This window comes from Mus musculus, chromosome 2, assembly GCF_000001635.26.
Source record: "Mus musculus strain C57BL/6J chromosome 2, GRCm38.p6 C57BL/6J".
Taxonomy (NCBI): Eukaryota; Metazoa; Chordata; class Mammalia; order Rodentia; family Muridae; genus Mus; species Mus musculus.
The window spans coordinates 112227858-112247154 of NC_000068.7; the positions used below are offsets into that span (position 1 = coordinate 112227858).

The 19297-nt window shown below is 48.6% G+C and overlaps 2 protein-coding genes across 2 annotated transcripts; one reads left to right on the forward strand and one right to left on the reverse strand.

Moving 5' to 3' along the window:
- Window positions 1–965: 965 nt before the first annotated feature.
- Window positions 966–12206, reverse strand: Gm52523 (predicted gene, 52523). Its single transcript, XM_030252294.1, has 2 exons — window positions 11388–12206; window positions 966–1067 (listed from the first exon to the last, which is right to left on the reverse strand). Exons 1-2 carry the CDS (start codon window positions 12086–12088, stop codon window positions 1022–1024), a joined length of 747 nt encoding a protein of 248 aa, XP_030108154.1. The 5' UTR covers window positions 12089–12206; the 3' UTR covers window positions 966–1021.
- Window positions 11984–19254, forward strand: Lpcat4 (lysophosphatidylcholine acyltransferase 4). Its single transcript, NM_207206.2, has 14 exons — window positions 11984–12200; window positions 13594–13736; window positions 14068–14288; window positions 14619–14731; window positions 14844–14904; window positions 15147–15205; window positions 15402–15436; window positions 15984–16038; window positions 16126–16208; window positions 16463–16588; window positions 16806–16938; window positions 17939–18037; window positions 18418–18574; window positions 18855–19254. Exons 1-14 carry the CDS (start codon window positions 12087–12089, stop codon window positions 19028–19030), a joined length of 1575 nt encoding a protein of 524 aa, NP_997089.1. The 5' UTR covers window positions 11984–12086; the 3' UTR covers window positions 19031–19254.
- The last annotated feature ends 43 nt before the right edge of the window (window positions 19255–19297 follow it).

The following is a 19297-nucleotide window of genomic DNA, read 5'->3' on the forward strand; positions in this document are numbered from 1 at the left end:
GCCCACAGCAGAGCAGGCAACAAACACCAATGTGTCTTCTAGTGACATGGGCTGTGGATATCATCATGGCTTCAGGCAGCAGTGCAGACCACAGATGTGCACATGGCCTTCAGTGGTGACACAGACCACAGGCATCCATGTGGCCTCCAGTGACAGCACAGACCATCAACATGGCCTCTGGTCACAGCATGAACCATGGACACCATAAGGTCATGTAGAAGTTCATGATCCATGCTGCCGCTGACTGTTACCTGCAAGAAAGCTCATTTTGCAGTGGTATCAATGAGTTTAGACTCACAGTTGAGAATGAGAGACACTGAAGGCTTCTGTGACAACCTCTCCCCAGTCTAGACAAGAAGCAATTGAAAGGAGCTCTTTTTTTAATTTATTTTATTTTTTATTTATTTATTTTGATTTTTTTCAAGACAGGGTTGGTTTTGTTTTTTTTTTTGTATAGTCCTGGCTGTCCTGGAACTCACTTTGTAGACCAGCCTGGTCTCGAACTCAGAAATCCGCCTGTCTCAGCCTCCCAAGTGCTGGGATTAAAGGTGTGCGCCACCACTGCCCAGATGGAGCTCTTTTTTTAAAAAATGGGTTTATTTATTTATATCCCAAATGCTGTACCCTGTCCTGGTCCCTCCCTCAAAAAGCCCCTCCCCCTGACTCCCTACCCTTCTCCTCTGAGAGGGTGAGCCCTACCCACCCCCCACCACCCCCACCCCTGTTATTTCCAACACTGGCATATCAAATCTCTACCAGATTAGGCACATCCTCTCCCACTGAGCCCAGACAAGACAGCCATGAAGACTGAGTGGCTACATATGTGCCAGGGCCTCATTCCAGCTCATGTGTGTTCTTTGGTTGGTGGCTCAGACTCAGAGCTCCCAGGGGTCCAGTTGGTGACTCTGTTGGTCTTCCTGTGGCGTTTCCATCCCCTTCAGGGCCTTCAGTCCTTCCCCAAACTCTTCCATAAGAGTCTCTGACCTCCATCTAATGTTTGCTGTGGATATCTGCATCTGTTTCAGTCCACTGCTGGGTAGAGCAACACAGTCCTGCTAGGCTCCTGTCTGGAAGCATAACAGAGTATCATTAATAATGTTAGGGGTTGGTGCTTGCCCATGGGATGGGTCTCAAGTTGGGTCAGTTATTGGTTGGCCTTTCCTTCAGTCTCTGCTCCATCCCTGCATTTCTTTTAAACAGGACAAATTTTGAGTCAGAAGTTTTTTGGGTGGGTTGGTGTCCTTATCCCTCCACTGGAGGTCCTGCCTAGCAACAGGAGGTGGCCTCTTCAGGTTCCATGTCCACGCTAGGCATCTTAGCTAAGGCCACTCACATTGACTCCTGGGAACCTCCCATTTTCCAGATCTCTGGGACTTCCTAGAGATTCTCACCTCCCTACCCCCTGCTCCCATCCCCACCCCCACACCCCTGCTAGCTGCATGATAGTAATGCAAAGATGTGGCAGCAGAAACAGCTGAGAGCCAACATCTTGATCCATAAGTAGGAGACTGATAGTCACACTGGGAATGGCCTGCCCCACATTGACACACTGCCTTCAATAAAGCCACACCTCCTAACTCTTCCCAAAAAGTTCTACCAACTGGGGACCAAGGATACAAACATAGCCTACAAGGACTATTCAACCCACCACTGGGGGGGGGGGGGGGCGCACAGGGAACAGCAGTTTATTTTGTTTGGGTCTTACTGTGTGGTCCTAGCTGATTTATAACTTGTTACTTAGCCCAAGTTGACCTCAAACTTTCAATAATACTCTGCCTCTGTCTCTGAGAGCTGGGATTATAGGTGTGTATCACCTATACATAGCAAGAGGGAGTCTTACTATGTTATACAGGCTAGTCTCTAAGTCCTGGGCTCAAGTGACCCTCTCCTTCTGAAGGAGCTCAGCATATAAGGCATGGACCATTTTCCCAGCTTAAAATTTTTTTAGCTTCAAAAGGAATCTCTATTTTAAACACTTTGCAACTTTTGACTGTATCCCCTCCTCTATTCTCTCAAACCAGTAAATTTAAGCAGTCCCCAAAGCCCTCTCAAGTAGGTATGAGAAATATTTCCTGAATGTGTTCTCTTTCCTTTCATCCCCACATTCTCAAGTCTTAGTCCCCCTTTTCAGAAACTCTTCCCTGGATCACTGTGATCCCCCCCCAAACTTCAGAGGCAATTTCTCCCCAATTCGGCAGATCCTACACAATTACAGACTCCACTGAATATGCCGTCTCTCTGATCTCTGCTTATTCTTTGTCTATAGGTAGGAATGAGTTTTTTTTTTTTTAAATGGAATGTTTCTAAAGCTACACAATGTACTGACTGGTTTTCTGTGTCAACTTGACACAAGCTGGAGTTATCACAGAGAAAGGAGCCTCCCCTGAGAAAATGCCTCCATGAGATCCAGCTATAACGCATTTTCTCAATTAGTGATCAAATGGGGCTGGGGGGGGGGGGGCAGCCCATCGTGGGCAGTGCCATCCCTGGGCTGGTAGTCCTGGGTTCTATAAGAAAGAAAGCTGAACATGCCAGGGAAAGCAAGCCAGTAAGCAGCACCCTCCATGGCCTCTGCATCAGCTCTTGCTTCTAAATTCCTGTCCTGTGTGAGTTCCTATCCTGACAGGACAGGTGGTGTGGCAATGTGGAAGTATAAACCCTTTCCTCCCCAACTTGCTTCTTGGTCATGATGTTTTGTACAGGAATACAAACCTGACTAAGCATAAGATCTCCAATGCACCTCCCCAGCCTTGTCCCCTGCAGTTCTCCTGACAGCCTGGCCACACGTGTGCTGGTTCCTGCCATCACTTGCTTTCTCCTGTCTTTGACCATGGGCTTTTCTCACCCACAACTACTCCAGTGTGTTTATAAACTTGTACTCCCTGGGCAGGATCACATGTAAATGACGCTCTTTGGGAAAGTTCATCATGAGTCATCACGACCAACTTAATTGTTCTCTTTGTTATGTTTTAAGCATTTTGTATAGCTCAAATAATCAGGAACTTGAGATGTTCTTTTAAAAAGAACAAGAGAGCATTCTTACTTTTACTCAGGAGAAATAAATATCTTTTTCCATGCTGTGAGAACAGCATTCATCTTGAGCTCTAAATTACACTGACTCAGAATGTAATGGTAATACTCTTTGACAACACTGTGATTCCTATCTCTTAGTATGCAGGACCTTTATCTAAAGTCTTCCTGATGAGTTCAGACTGAAGCTAGGTCTTAGTGCCAATGTTCCTGGCATCTCGCTCTGGTCTATCCTCAGCTCAGGGATCCTTGTGATCTCCATAGAAAGAATACGGATTGGGGGAGGGGGTGAGTGGAGAGATGGCTCATAGATTAAGAGCAGTGGTTGCTCTTCCACAGGTTCTGAGTTCAATACCCAACAACCACATGGTGGCTTACAACCATCTGTAATGAGTTCTGATGCCCTCTTCTGGCATGCAGGTTTACAGGCAGATATAGCACTCATACATTAAATAAATTTTAAAAAAAAAGAATACAGATGATACACACAGAACATAGTATAGAAGAGAATTTGTGACACAGTGCATGTGTGGCAACCTCAAAGGCTGAGAATGGGCAGTCGTTTGGCTAATGCCTTGATTCAACCTGCACAGAGGCATGTAACCTGCACTAAGCATGTCTGCACTTCTGTCCTTCGGAAACTGTGAAAAAGAAGGGTATCATTTTTATGAGGCTAGAGGCTTTGGACCAGAAAAAAGGAGTCAATTCTATTTACTGACATCAGTTTATCTCTTCATTTTGTAGGCAGTATGGAGCCCCTGCCGTTGGCCTATCTTCAGCCTTGCAATTAGTTGCAAGCAGTTTGTGGGTCTTCACTACTTATGGAAAGGCAATACTCTCCCAGCCTTGATATCTGATCACATTCATTGGCCTCCACTATGGCCTGCCTTCAGCAAACATCCTTTAGATCAATGTCTTAGTTAGGATTACTATTGCTATGATGAAACACCATGACCAAAAGCAAGTTGGAGAGGAAAGGGTTTATTTGACTTACACTTCTGTATCATGGCTCATCATTAAAAGAAGTCGGGACAGGAATTCAAACAGGGCAGAAATCCAGAGGCAGGAGCTGATGCAGAGGCCATAGAGGGGTACTGCTTACTGGCTTGCTAATACTGCTTTCTTATAGACCCCAGGACCACCAACCCCAAAATGGCATCACCCACGACAAGCTGGGCCCTCCCAGAGAAATCACTGAGAAAATTCCCTACAGGCTTGCCTGCTAATTGAGGTCCCCTCGTTTCAGATGACTTTAGCTTGTGTCAAGTTGACATAAAAGTATCCAGCGCAATCAGTTCTTTAGCCAGAACTCCTTAGCCTGATGCTTCCTCTCAGTCTTATCCACTGTCCTCTAAGCCACTTCTTGGTTATAAATGTCCATTCTTCCTTCTTGTATTGACATTTGAGCCCAACCTCTCTCCTCTACTAAATATTTCATTACGTTAGTCCATGTGTGCTACAGTTTTATGTCAGCTTGACAGAAGATAGGTTCATTTGATAAAGTTCTCAAGTGAGAACATGCTGCCACCAGATTGGCCTATGGGTAAACCTGTGGTACATTTTCTCAATTGATAACTCATGGGGAACAGTCCAGATTGCTGTGGGCAGTGCCACTGTGGGCTAGTGGCCCTGTGGGCTATTAAGAAAGAAAGAAAGAAAGAAAGAAAGAAAGAAAGAAAGAAAGAAAGAAAGAAAGAAAGAAAGAAAGAAAGAAAGAAAAAAAGAAAGGAAGGAAGGAAGGAAGGAAGGAAGGAAGGAAGGAAGGAAGGAAGGAAGGAAGGAAGGAAGGAAGGCTGAGCAATCCATGAGAAGTAAGCCTGTGAGGAGCACGGGTGCTCCAGGGCTTCAGTTTCTGCCTCCTTGAGTTCCTGCCCTGGTTTCCCTCAGTGAGAGAATGTGTTGTGAAACTGTAAGTTGAAATATTCTTCCCACCCCAAGTTTCTTTTGGTCATGATGTTTCATCATAGCAGTAGAAATAGACACTGTGTTAAATAATGCTTTTTGCTTCCTCTTCCTCCTCATCTTTCCCTTCCTCCTCCCAACATGTTAGGCAAGTGTTCTAACACTAAGCTAAAACCACTTCCCTTCTGGTTTTGTTTTAATAGATTCTTTTACTTTAAAATATTACATGTAATAATAAAGATGCACTGGGTAGCAGTGGGGGTGGGGTGCACACCTTTAATTCCAGCACTTGGGAGGCAGAGGCAAGTGGATCTCTGTGAGTTTAAAGCCAACCTAGTCTACTAGTGAGTTCCAGGATAGCTATGGCTACACACAGAGAAACTCTGTCTTAAACAAACAAGCAAGCAAGCAAATAACCAGAAAAAATTCATAGGTAGGTAGATACACACACACACACACACACACGTATTTCAGTTTTTATCTCTGCATTAAAAAAATACTTTCTTCATTCAGATTTTAAATGTTGTAACAGCTACTTGGAGTAAGAAATAATGAATCTCTAGTCATTGCTTGATAAGGTGTTTCATGCAAGTTAGCAAAGAGGTCACCATATTAACATTTTAAAAAATAAATTTGTAGACTAGAAAGCAAGGAAAGTGCCACGAGATAATAGGCTGAGAGGAGACTAGCAAAACACAAATGATTTGAAAGGGAGGGTAAGAACTACACAGTATGGGAACTTTAGTGAAAGGGAGGGTAAGAACTACACAGTATGGGAACTTTAGACAGGGACACACCATTTGGCAAACTCCTCCATTGTGGTTGACCTGTGTGAACTCCAGTAACTACAACAATTGGGTTTCCAGAAGTAAACCAACTTGCTTGTCTAGATTCTTTATTGCTCTGTTGCATGGACCCCAAGTAACAGCCAATCAGGAAAGATGAACATCCACCATCTAATATTCTTTAACCTACTAACTGGGCACTTGTAGCAATGGCCAACTATGGGGCCAGCTTGTAGTTGACAGCAGATTCTGATTCTTACAGAGACTTGAACTCTTGGGGGTGGGTCCCCCAAAATAAAGGCCTATGCTCCCTTAAGGTATCCATTCTCTTTTTTGTCTTTCTCTCCTTCTCACTGAATTTTCAGAGAGATTAAACGGGAATGGAGACAAAAGATGGGCAAAAGATGGAGTGAAACAAGGTACATTATTATAAATGTATGAATAAATTAACACTGTAGCTGTTTCTCCTTATCCTAGCTAGTCCTCCAATAACAATGTAGAGAGATTAAGATTTATTTACAACTTAAAAGCATAATAACTAAGCATTATAAATCTGTTCTAATCCTCTAATCTAATCTTGTTACCTGCCAGCCAATATTCCCATAATACTTGTCTTTATGTCCTTCTACGCTCCAGCTGAACTCTCATGACATCTCCTTTCTCCCTCCTCCTGGCTGCCTCTCTCCAGCTCAACCTCTCCCAGAATCTTTTCTCCTCATGGACGTCCCACCCTGTTCTCTCTATTGTCTAATTATTGGCTTTTCCAGCATTTATTGACAAGGCACAGAATCAATGGTGAGCACTGTTTACACGAATTTAAGATAGGAGATTCTTAACATAAGCATTACAATGCCTGTACTGACTGACACCAGATAGTGGGACAGAGAAATCAGCATTTCAGTCCTCCATGGGTGCACAATATCATTAAACCTACAAGGGAGGGAAGGGAAGACTAACCAAAACTAAGGATGTCTGAAAGTCACTAAGAAACCTGCATATGGCCTAGTTAGATATCAATGAGAGGAGAGGCCCTTGGTCCTGTGAAGGCTCTATGCCCCAGTGTGGGGGAATGCCAGGGCCAGGAAGCAGGAGTGGGTGGGTTGGTGAGCAGGGGGAGGGGGAAGAGGAAAGGGATAGGGGGATAATGTTTTTGGAGGGGAAACCAGAAACAGGGATAACACTTGAAATGTAAATAAAGAAAATGTCCAATTAAAAAAAAAAAAAAAAATATATATATATATATATATATATATATATATAAAAGAAACCTGCTACTTTGTAAGCTAACTGAAATAAACATGCTTTAACAAAAAGAGTTTGAGCGGTAGTGGCGCAAGCACTTGGGAGGCAGAGGCAGGTGGATCTCTGTGAAGTCAAGGCCAGCCTGGTCTGCAGGACATCCAGGGCTACATAGAGAAACACTGTCTCAAAAGAAAAAAAAAAAAAAAAAGCAAGAGTTGGGAGTTGGAATAGAAGCACCACACATGGGTGAATGATGCTATTTCCCAAAAATCATTAAGACCTTATTATGGAAGGAAGACATCGAACACTTGAACCATACGAAAACTGAGTTGGAAACTCACTACCTGCTGGCAGTGTTCATTCACAGTGCTAGAGTGTGTGGAATGGGCTGCTGGGGGAAGGAAATGTTTCCATGGTCTTACCTAGTCATGAACCCTGTGCACTGATACAATAGTGGTGGCATGCCTGTGTGAGGGACAACTGACTGTATTCCGATTGGATTTGTAGTCCTCTCTGGTGGGGAATACATGCCTAGCACTAGAACTCTGGTCAGAAACCTACACCTAGGAGTGATCATAGGCCCTGGGAGAATTGATCTGTTTGTTGTTGTTTTGTGGTTTGTTTGTTTGTTTGTAGATGGACACATAGCCAAACTGTATATCATTGAAAGTTAACTGCATGTATGCTTAATTTTTAGAGTAATTTGTATATTAATATATGTGCTCTATGAAGGGGATTCTCAAGTTTAATAAAGCTTCCTGAACTGGCTAGTTTATGTTTAAAAGATTAAGTGCAGAGGGCTGGAGAGAGGGATCAATGATTAAAAACCCTTGCTGCTCTTGGAGAGGACTCAGGCTCAGTTACCAACACCCATGTGGTGATTCCCACCCACCCAGAAATCCAGCTCTGGGGAACCTGATGCCTCTCCCTACCTCCTCAGGCACCAAGCACGCACACGGTCCACTCACATATATGCAGGCAAAAATGAATTCATGTAGAATAAAAATTTTATAAAAATCCAAAAATAATAGTAAGGCTATAAAAATCAAATGATGTTTATGCATTTGTGAACTGCTTTAACTCAAAAAAATGAGATTATAAAAACAGTGGAATTAGGCTGGATGGTGGTGGTGCATGCCTTTAATCCTAGCATGAAGGCAGAGGCAGGTGGATCTCTGGGAGTTTGAGGCCAGCTTGGTCTACAGAATGAATTCCATGACAGAGAAACCCTATCTTAAAATAATAACAACAACAACAATAATGATGATGATGATGATGATGATGGCCGGGCGGTGGTGGAGCACGCCTTTAATCCCAGCACTTGGGAGGCAGAGACAGGCGGATTTCTGAGTTCGAGGCCAGCCTGGTCTACAAAGTGAGGTCCAGGACAGCCAAGACTATACAGAGAAACCCTGTCTCGAAAAACCAAAAAAAAAAAAAAAAAAAAAGAAAAGAAAATAATAATAATAATGTTGAGGCCTGCTCCCCCAGCATAGCTGCAGCCATTTTGTTTCATACCTGCCAGTCATTTCATTGTTACTGAGACAGAAAAAGAGCTTGACTCACAGCAGGGTCAAGCTGACGACACACCCTCTTATGTTGTGAGGTTGTTTTTAATCTTAAGAAATTCCACCACCGGGCTGGTGAGATGGCTCAGTGGGTTAGAGCACCCGACTGCTCTTCCGAAGGTCCAGAGTTCAAATCCCAGCAACCACATGGTGGCTCACAACCATCCGTAACAAGATCTGACTCCCTCTTCTGGAGTGTCTGAAGACAGCTACAGTGTACTTACATATAATAAATAAATAAATCTTAAAAAAAAAAAAAAAAAAAAAAAAAAAAGAAATTCCACCACCATAAGGTCCACTTAGGACCCATCAGGATGAAGGGCAGTGAGAACTGTTCTGTGTAGCTGGCCAAGGCTGCTTGAGTCAGAGCTGACCACAGGCTGTGCTTTCTGAACCTGACAGGAGCTCACGGTGGTTTGAGCCTGTATAAACTGGCTCTGAGAGATGTCCAAGGCCACAGTCAGCTCCTAAGTCTGGTCTGTGGCCCCAACGACTCAGTCTTTTGGTGTGCATTCAATAAACCACCCCTATTTAACTGAGATGGGTGTCTGGTTTGTGTGGCAAGTCCCAGACTCCAACAAGTAACAGCAACAAAAAGAGTGGAACTACTTTGAAAGATGTGTGTTATCTAAAACCTGATTTCTGGAGCTGGGCAGTGGTGGCACACACCTTTAATCCCAGCACTTGGGAGGCAGAGGCAGGTGGATTTCTGAGTTCAAGGCCAGCCTGGTCTACAGAGTGAGTTCCAGGACAGCCAGGGCTATACAGAGAAACCCTGTCTCAAACAAAACAAAACAAAACAAAACAAAAACCTGACTTCTTTTAAGTAAGAGAGAATAGAATAGAATCTTCGCTAAGATTAACTTTTTTAAAAAACTATTTTAGGGGCTGGTGAGATGGCTCAGTGGGTAAGAGCACCCGACTGCTCTTCCGAAGGTCCAGAGTTCGAATCCCAGCAACCACATGGTGGCTCACAACCATCCCTAACAAGATCTGACTCCCTCTTCTGGTGTGTCTGAGGACAGCTACAGTGTACTTACATATAATAAATAAATAAATATTAAAAAAAAAAAAAAACTATTTTAGGCCAGATGTGATGACACATACCAGAAATTTGATAAATTGGGAAACAGGTCTCAAATTCAAGAATTCAAGGCCAGCCTGGACTATACAGACTGACTGAGTCTCCTCTCCCCCTCCCCTTCCTCCTCTCTCTCTCTCTCTCTCTCTCTCTCTCCTCTCTCTCTCTCTCTCTCTCTCTCTCTCTCTCTCTCTCTCTCTCTCACACACACACACACACACACACACACACACAGAAAAAATAAAAGTCTTAGTCTTCATGGACTGCTGCAACAAAGTATAATAAACTAGGAAGGAGGCCAATCCCTCTCACAGTTCCAGAGCCTAGACAGTATAAGACCAAGGTGTCCACAGATTTGGTGTGTGGCAAAATCAGCTTCCTGCCTTGAAGACTAGGGGATCTGGCTATGGGCTCATATAACCTTTTTACACAGGAGTTATCAGAAGGCTCCTCCCTCTCCCCCTCCCCCCTCCCCTCCCTCCTCGCCCCTTGTAAGTATACTGTGATCATAAGGGTCTTGGCTAGTGTCGCTTAGTCCTCAAAGTCAGTTTGAATGGGATTAGAGATCATCATAGAGACATACTCTGGGCATGTCTCTAAGGGTGTTTCCAGAAGGGTTTAACTGCAGAAACGTTCGCTAAGACACACCCAGAAAGTAGCTAGCAACATTCCATAGGCTGGGACCCATAAATAAAAGGGGATTAAAACTGAGCTGAGCTCTAGCACTCCTTCCTCTCTGCTTCAGTGTGACCAGCCACCTCACACTCCCTCTCCCTGCCTTTCCTGACATGATAGGCTGTAACCCTCGCTGTGACTCACAACCCTGCCTTTCTTAAATTGCTTGTCAGGTACTTTGCCACAAGGAGACACATTTCCCCAAGGTCTAACCAAGTAACCATCACCTGGGAATGAGGACTTCAACACGTGAAGGGGGGAGGGGAGCCACATACAAACTTTCAGATGTCGCAGATGTAAATCTCAACTAGTGTGCATTACTTTTATTCCCCTGACCCTGCCAGCTGCTCCTTTTCTTGTGGATACAATCAATGGTGTAAGTGATAAAGTTGTAGGAAGCTGAGGCAGAATCTAGACAGAAGTGTCTTCTGGCTCCCTACCTAACCCCACCCCACCCCACCCCACCCCCACCCCCCGCAATGTCCTCTTTCTCCCGCTCCTATCTCCTGGATTTTATTTCTTAAAATTCTCAAATCAGATTTGTAGGATGACCCGTCCCATAGAGTGTCCCATAGAGTTGTTTGCCACTGCCAACAAATCTGATGACCTGAGTTCGATTCTTGAGACCCAGAAAGTAGAAAAAGAGAACATCCCTGCAAGTTGTCCTATGACCTACACGTCCTCGTCACTTTCATCCTGGGCTCCGAAAATATCCCAAGTTAACGAACAACTCAATTTGTCTCGAAAAACAAAATAAAAGAGAGAGGGGAGGGTATGGGGGGGGGGGGCAAACATCCTTAGCTCTTTCCCTCGTTTTCTTGCTTCAACACCCATTCAGTTTTTACCTTTCAGTAAGAGAAGGAAGACAAGGTGAATTGAACTCAGCTTATTTTCATAAATAACGACTCTTACCTCCTTCCCTGTGCACTACATATTTGATAGTGTTAGCAGCTATGGGTTTCAAAGTCCACTCAATTCCCCAGTGCCCCATCAGTTAGGCTGTAGTACAGTGTGTTTTTAGAGCATTAGGGTTTTGCAGGTGACAGGAACTTAGGTGACCTCCATATTCCACAGGGAGACCAGTAGAGAAGCTAAGATTGCTACCTCTCCCGAGCCGGGCTTTGCCGTACTGGGGGACGTACACCCGCTAAGAATCGAGGGATGCAAGCGCGCGGGTGACGGTGGTCCACGCAGCCCGGCACGCTCGGACGCCAAGAGCTGCGACGCGCAGTACGGCCGCGAGAGGGCGCGGGCTCCATTATGGCGGCACGCCGACCGGGAAGGAAAGCGGTGGTCCGCCCCGGAGATGGGGAAAGTGGGGCCGAGGAGCGGCGGGACCAGGGGCGCCCAGCCTCCTTCCGCAGCTGCCGGCCTCGGCAACCTGCCCTGACACAGGGCTCCACCCCGTCTGCGCTCGCAGGGTGGCCACAGCATCCGGAAAGTGACCAGGGCGCTCCCCTACGCGCCCACCTCTCTGCCCCGCTTCCAGCCGGAGACCCTGGGAAAGGGGCAGCCAGGTCCTCGGGGCGCCACGCTCCGAATGGCGCGAGGGGCCGCGGAGAACGCGGCTGAACGGGGACGCCGGAGAGCCGCAAGCCCCGCCCCGCGGCCGGCGCCCTGACAACGCGAGCGGCCCGGGCGGCGCCGCCGCTCTCCGCCCCTCGGCCGGCACCAGGCGGGGCTGGGACCAGAGCGCCGCCGCTGCCAGTGCCGCACGAGCCGCGCTGCTCTGCAGAGCCGGACCGGGAGCGGGGCCCGGGCCGGGAGCGGGGGGTCGCGGCCCTCGCTCGACCTTCTCCCACCATGAGCCAGGGAAGTCCTGGGGCCTGGGCCCCCCTGGATCCCACCTCTGGGTCCTCTGCGTCCCCAAACCCGTTCGTGCATGAGTTACACCTCTCCGGCCTCCAGAGGGTTAAGGTAAGGTGTGGGCAGGGGACGTGTGGAAGACTGGTTGGAATGGAGAGACCCAGTGATGAGATGGGCAAGGGGGTGCCAGAGGAGGTGGATGAGAAGCTTGTGGGGAGGGAGTTAGGGGGCGCGCACGTGGGGGCGGCTGGGGGTGGGTAGGCGAGGAGCCTTGGTGAGGACTCCAGCTTAGGCGATAGACGAGCTCACAAGTGAGGAAGAAATGAGTGGGAGAGGGAGCACTGAAGGAGACCCAAGGATAGGAGAGATGGAGGGCACTGGGGAATGCGGATTACATCCTACGGAGGTTGACGGGCTAGGATGGAGCTGAAGGCTACGGAAAGCCCAGGGTGGGGGCAGGGGCGTGCTCAGCGATCGGGGCTTCGACTTAAACGGTTTGGACCCAGAGACTGCGTCCTTGTGCCCTTCCAACACCTCCTCTTTCCGCCACCACCACCCCCCCCCCCCCGTGTCACTGCAGCACCTACTGGTGGGGGCAGGGAGGCTGGGAGGTGGGTTAGCTACAGGAAGTAGAGGGACGCACCACCCTAGGGTAGCCAGGAGGTGGTGTGGGGAGGAAGTGTCCAAGGTTTCTGTTGTGATCACCTCCCGTGAGGTCGGCCCCCGGGGGCTAGGTTTATTTACCTGCTCAATCCTAAGGAAGCCTCTGGAGTCACCCTGGCACTTGGCAACCCTTACCTTGCGGAATAGGGCTGAGTGTTACCGAAGGATTGCTGTTCTGCAGTACTAGGCTAGGGATTGATTGACCCGAGGTTTGAAAAGTGGATCTCTGTGTTTCCAGCCATCTGCTCCTTGGGCCCAAAGTGTTGAAAGCCCTGCACAGGGTTTGTTTGACATAGGAGCTATTTATGGAATGGGATGGGATGTTGGGAAGAACTGTCTCTAACCTACATCAAACACAGTGCTGGACACCTTCCCTGCATTTTCTCATTAAATCCTCTTTTCTTTTTTTCTTTTGGGGGTGGGGAGGTATTGCCCTGTGTAGCCCTGGCTGTCCTAGAACTTGTTCTGTAGAGAAGACTGGCCTGGAACTCACAGAGATCCACCAGACTCTACCTCCTGAGTGCTGGGATTAAATGCTTGGGCCACCCACTCCCAGTCCATTAAATCCTAACATCCATTCCAAGTATCAGATGCGTTATGACAGTAACCTTTGTAGGGGGAGGGGGTCACCTGAGAGTAAGAAAACAAGGCACCTAATGGTATTGATCCCTTGTCCTCCCGGCCTCACTAGCATTTTCATCCCATGTGGACCCCCTGTGCCTCTCCCCTATCACCTACAAGGTGTTAACTAGTTGCCCCTGGGTCAGTCCTTATAGGAGTCGGTAGCTGTGAAATGAGCCTTTCCCGGGCCTAAGGGACATTTTCTCCTGCCCTTCTGCAGTTCTGCCTCCTGGGGGTACTGCTGGCCCCAATCCGAGTACTTCTAGCTTTTATTGTCCTCTTTCTCCTCTGGCCCTTCGCGTGGCTCCAAGTAGCAGGTCTCACTGAAGAGCAGCTTCAGGAACCAATTACAGGATGGAGGAAGTAAGTGGGACCCAACTCCAAAGACCATTTCTCACCGGTTTCGATGCTCTGCTTCATCCCCAACACACACACACACACACACACACACACACACACACACACACACACACACCAGCATCTGGAGCTTGTCACATGAGCTAACAGCCAAGCCCAGATGTGGTCCTTAGGACCTGACTTCTAAGTGACATGTCCAAAGTACTTCAGCTCGACGACCAGCGTGTTTTGAGGGGGAAAGAGGGGTGTCCTGCTTTCCCAGGAGCCTGGTTGGGGGACAGGGTTGATTAAGAGTCACAACTCCCTCTCCCGCTGACTCCCAGCCTTACCTCGGCAGGACTGTATGCCACAACGGGGTTCTTGGTCTGAGCCGCCTGCTATTTTTCCTGCTTGGCTTCCTTCGGATCCGTGTTCGGGGTCAAAGGGCCTCTCGCCTCGAAGCCCCTGTCCTGGTTGCTGCCCCCCACTCAACTTTCTTTGACCCAATTGTCCTGCTACCCTGTGACCTGCCCAAGGTTGTGTCTCGAGCTGAGAATCTTTCTGTGCCTGTCATTGGAGGTGAGAGAGTTCAAGAGCGCATAGGGGAGGAATGGCAACCCCAAAAATCAGACATGGAAACACTGGCTCCCAGTGTAGAGAGGACAGTCAGGAGGGGCACCTGTCTGTTGGCAGATAAAAGTAAGGCAACATCATTCCATTTGTCACCTGATCTCAAGACTCAGGGCTGGGGCCAGAGACAAGGTGCTAAAAAGACAGCCTCCATACATAGATTGTAGCAATAAATGGATGGTTGAAATATCTTGCACTGTTGAGGAAACTGAAGCTGCCAGATGTCAGTGCCTCAGGGTCAGAACCAAGTGACTCCTCCTCTTAACCTTCCCAACCCAGCACTCCTTCGATTTAATCAAGCCATCCTAGTCTCCCGGCATGACCCCGCCTCTCGGCGCAGAGTGGTTGAGGAGGTCAGAAGGCGGGCTACTTCAGGAGGCAAGTGGCCTCAGGTGGGTAAAAGATATCTTGAAGCTCTGCCTCACGTGCCCAACGGTTGCTCTTTCCTCCCCACTTCACTCTGTGCTTTGGGTTTTTTGTTTTTGTTTTCTTTTTTTCACCCAGGTACTATTTTTTCCTGAAGGCACCTGTTCCAACAAGAAGGCTCTGCTGAAGTTCAAACCAGGTGAGTAAAATGACAGTGGGAGGTGAGGTGTGTGTGGGGGGAGTACCTCACAAAGTAGAGGGAAGGGTACCGGGTAACAGTGACAGGGAGCCTCCCACCTCTCTGACAAGGTGAGTCAGAGAGGAAATTCTTGGTAGAGCAAAGCCACATGGCATTTGGGATTTGTCCCAGCCCCTCATGCCAGGTAGCTACCTCCGTGTACTAACTTCTGCCTTGGGGGTGGGGGTGGAAATGGGATTTAGGAGCCTTCATCGCAGGGGTGCCCGTGCAGCCCGTCCTCATCCGATACCCCAACAGTCTGGTGAGTCTGGGTAGAAGGAAATGGTGGGTTCAGGGGATTAGGAAGCCCTCCTGAGTGGACATAAGTGGAAACTGCTGGTGGGGTGTTAAAGATACGCATCTGGGGTGAAGCATGAGGTGAGGTTGGGGTCTGCTGAAGGAGACTGGCTGGTTTCCAGGAAGAGAACTAACCTCTGCCCCTTCTGCTTTTCCCACAGGACACCACCAGCTGGGCATGGAGGGGCCCCGGCGTGTGAGTGCTAGGGTCACAGGGGTTAGGGTGGGGAGTCGGGTCCACCAGAGCATTTCTGATCCAGTCTCTAATCAAAGAGGTGAATGACCTACAGTGTAGGACTGAGAGAACTCCAGCGGAGATTGCCCTCTGACCTCCCCACATTACTTGGCAGTGTTTCTAGGCCTCCCACCTAAGTCACTCCTGCTATAATTACAGTTCCTTATTTACTGTCCAGTATTTCTTGTTTGTGGGTTTGGGGGAGGGGAGGGAGTTCGTGGCTGGTTCTGAACTCAGTGGTCCCTGCTAGAGAACCCATACCACTAGGGATGCCTCTTCCCATTGCCTCAGCGCCCAGGCTTCTCCTTGGAGTGTTTCCTGCAGCTTTTGTCCCGCCCATTACCTTTCTGGCCCTTCTCACAGCCTCCTGGCTAACTGGAGCTAGGGTTCCCATTCCCCCCCCCCCCCCCCCCCCCCGCATCACCGGGAGAACGTCCCACTGCCTTGCTCAAGAGGAGCAGCTAGCTCATCGTTAAACAGCGGCAAACACCCATCTCTCCTCTCTTAGACTCAAAGTTCTCTGGCTCACCGCCTCTCAGCCCTGCAGCATCGTGGATGTAGAGGTACAAACCCCTTAGTGGGATTGGGGAAAATAGAGTAGTGACCACGCATGCTTTCAGGTCCTGATGAGAGCCGTGTCTGTATTTCAGTTCCTCCCTGTCTATCAGCCCAGCCTGGAGGAGAGTAAGGACCCCACCCTTTATGCCAACAACGTCCAGAGAGTCATGGCACAGTGAGTATTACAGGTTGCTTCCTGCTGTTCAACGAAGTACTTCCTGGAGCTGTTCTGCTGAGCTGAGGAACCACGAGGAGGTGCGGGAGGTTTTGAGGCAAAGATAAGGGATAATGGGGAAGGGCTGGGAGACAGCCGAGATCAAGGAGAGAAAAAGACAAAGGAAACTGACCGTGCCAGTCTAACCGTGTAAGGAAACCTCAGGAAGGTCTCCTGCCGCCTTCTCTTGATCTCCATCCTTCTTTGTCCTGAAGGGCCCTGGGCATTCCAGCCACTGAATGTGAGTTTGTAGGGAGCTTGCCTGTGATTGTGGTGGGCCAGCTGAAGGTAGCGTTGGAGCCGCAGCTCTGGGAGCTGGCAAAGGTGCTACAGAAGGCTGGGTAAGTTACCCTTGAAGGCGGGGATATAAGAAGCAGTGCACCCGGGAGGGGAAATCAGGGAGGAAGAAGGGCTGTGCTACCCTCCGTCCTTAGTACAGGGCCTCAGGGGACAGACAGCAGCTGAGCCTGCACCGGAGCCTAGAGCTGGGGGTAAGACTGTGCATGGCGTATCCAAAAAGAAACTGAGTCAACTCTGCTGTCAACGATTCCGTCGTAGGCTGTCCCCTGGCTTTGTGGACATGGGGGCAGAGCCAGGCCGGAGTCGAATGATCAGCCAAGAGGCCTTTGCCCAACAGTTACAGCTCTCGGATCCTCAGACAGTGGCTGGTGCCTTCAGCTACTTCCAGCAGGTAATGGACTAGAACCCAGGGCAAAATGGACGGCTTGCCCTCAGAGCCAAGGAGCTCAAGATCCAGGGATGATGTCCGAGTGATTATTTATGGCAAACTATATTTCCGGAAATGGAACCCAAGTATACTGTCAATTCACAATTCTAGTTTTTGTCTGTGTGTATTAAGAATACACTCAAGTTTTTATACTAGGCAGGTGCTCTTTATACCACTCACAAGGGCCCTTTCTGTGCTAATGGGTCTTAGTGTTCCCTCAACACTAAGGGAACAGAAGCAAGGAATCGTAAGTTTAAGGCCAGCCTAGGTGATGTAGTTACACCTTTCTAAAAGGTTTTTTTTTTTTTTGGTTTTGAAACAGGGTTTCTCTGTGTAGCCCTGGCTGTCCTGGAACTCACTCTGTAGACCAGGCTGGCCTCGAACTCAGAAATCCCCCAGCCTCTGCCTCCTGAATGCTGGGATCAAAGGCGTGCGCCACCACCGCCTTGCTAAAAGTTTTAAAGTAATTAAAAATTTTAAGTTTTGAGCTGTTTGGATTTCTTAAATTGAGGAAGACCGTCAGCCAACATATCCCCCACAGACATAACATCTATCCTGTTTAGATTTTTAGTATTTAAAAAAGAAAAAAAAAAAGTTAGGTCAGTGGCCCCCAAGTCTGTTCGACCAGTTCTACCACATAGGCTGAGTCAGAGGAAAACCAGTTTGTCGGGGTTGGAAACCGGGATTGCTCCCTTGGGTATATCAGAGTGGGTGGTAACTTTGGAATTCCTGGGGGATCCCCTGACATTCCTAGATCTCTGTGGGAGGACTTGGTCACTTGGCATAGCTTGGCATAGCTTATGGCAGTAAGTGATAGTGGAAGGCAGCACAGGAGTCCTGGGGAGTTTGCCGGTCATTCTGAGCACAGTGATCATGAGCATCATCTTTAAGCCTGCTGAACAGAAGCCAGAGGGCAGGAGGAAGATGCCCAGCCCCCACATTGTTCTGGTTTTTCACCCTCCAGGATGCCAAGGGTTTGGTTGACTTCCGAAATGTGGCCCTAGCGCTAGCGGCCCTGGACGGGGGCAGGAGCCTGGAGGAGCTGACTCGCCTGGCCTTTGAGGTACCTTTGAGGGACTGTGGGACAGCTGCTGAGATGCTTGACCCCACAGCTTCATCCCAAGAGGGCAGAATATTGTACTGTTCCCAGTTAGCTCTTCAATAACGCAAGCTCAGGGCCCTCCCCAGTGCTACACTGCCTAAAACTGCCTCTGTCCAGAATCTCCCACCAAGGCCTACCTGGGAACAAGAAGGCAGAAGCTAGCTAGCTGTTTTACACTTGTCCTGAAAGATCAGGTACTAGAGATTCAAGAAGGCTTTACGTACAGCACTCTTAGAAACAGAGCAGTGCATCAGGCCGGCTTCCTGGGCAATGTGAGGCACTGTCTGAAGGAGAAAACTTGATGCCCCCCCCCACTCTTCCCCATCTCTCCCCCCCTCAAGCTCTTTGCTGAAGAGCAGGCAGAAGGATCTGACCGGCTGCTGTACAAAGACGGCTTCAGCACCATCCTGCACCTGTTGCTGGGTTCACCCCGCCCCGCTGCCACGACTTTGCATGCCGAGCTGTGCCAGCCTGGATGCAGCCAGGGCCTCTCCCTCTGTGAGTCACTGCCTTCTTTGCCCTGTGCAGGTGCTGGGGGTGGGGGTGGGGGTGGGGTGAGGGGGTTATGGTCAGCACCAGGATATGGTCTGAGCACTGAGCTGGGTTGAGAAAGAGGGCTAGTGGCCAGTGTCAGGGATCAGAACCTCTGAGAGGAGGCAAGCTATATTTGAGAAGGCAAACAGACTAGCAGGGCTGGGTTCTGAGAAAAGAGAAGCGAGGGGTGTCCTCCTCACTCTCAAGTGGTATAACTTTCCCGTGTCCCACTCCTCCTGTCCAGGTCAGTTCCAGAACTTCTCCCTCCACGACCCTCTGTACGGCAAGCTTTTCAGCGCCTACCTACGCCCCCCACACAAGCCTCGAAGCACCTCCCAGATACCAAATGCCTCATCCCCCAGCAGCCCCACTGCCCTGGCCAACGGGACTGTGCAGGCCCCCAAGCAGAAGGGAGACTGAGCGCCTCAGCTTCCCACTTTCCTCAGCTCAAACCCAGCCCTGCTCTCAGGACGGCGTCAGAGGCCTACCCTATGCCTCAACCCCACCTCTGCTCCTGTTTGATTTTTTTTTTTTTTGGTTATCTTTTTTTTTTTTCATTTTTTTGTTTGGTGGGGTCTTTTTGTAAAAGACTATTTTATATATAAATATAAATATATATCTAATAAAAAAAAACCTGAAGCTTGGTCCAGAGGGTGGAATCATTAGTTGTGAAGAAAAGAGATGAAT

Bases quoted from the DNA above. Each gene is read 5' to 3' on its own strand.
- Lpcat4 (NM_207206.2), top strand. From the start codon at position 12,087: ATGAGCCAGGGAAGTCCTGGGGCCTGGGCCCCCCTGGATCCCACCTCT. The intron at 16,039-16,125 runs GTACAAACCCCT...TCTGTATTTCAG, and splicing joins GCAGCATCGTGGATGTAGAG to TTCCTCCCTGTCTATCAGCC. The intron at 18,575-18,854 runs GTGAGTCACTGC...CCTCCTGTCCAG, and splicing joins CAGCCAGGGCCTCTCCCTCT to GTCAGTTCCAGAACTTCTCC.
- Gm52523 (XM_030252294.1), bottom strand. From the start codon at position 12,088: ATGGTGGGAGAAGGTCGAGCGAGGGCCGCGACCCCCCGCTCCCGGCCC. The intron at 1,068-11,387 runs GTAGCAATCTTA...TTATGCTTCCAG, and splicing joins CAAAGCCCGGCTCGGGAGAG to ACAGGAGCCTAGCAGGACTG.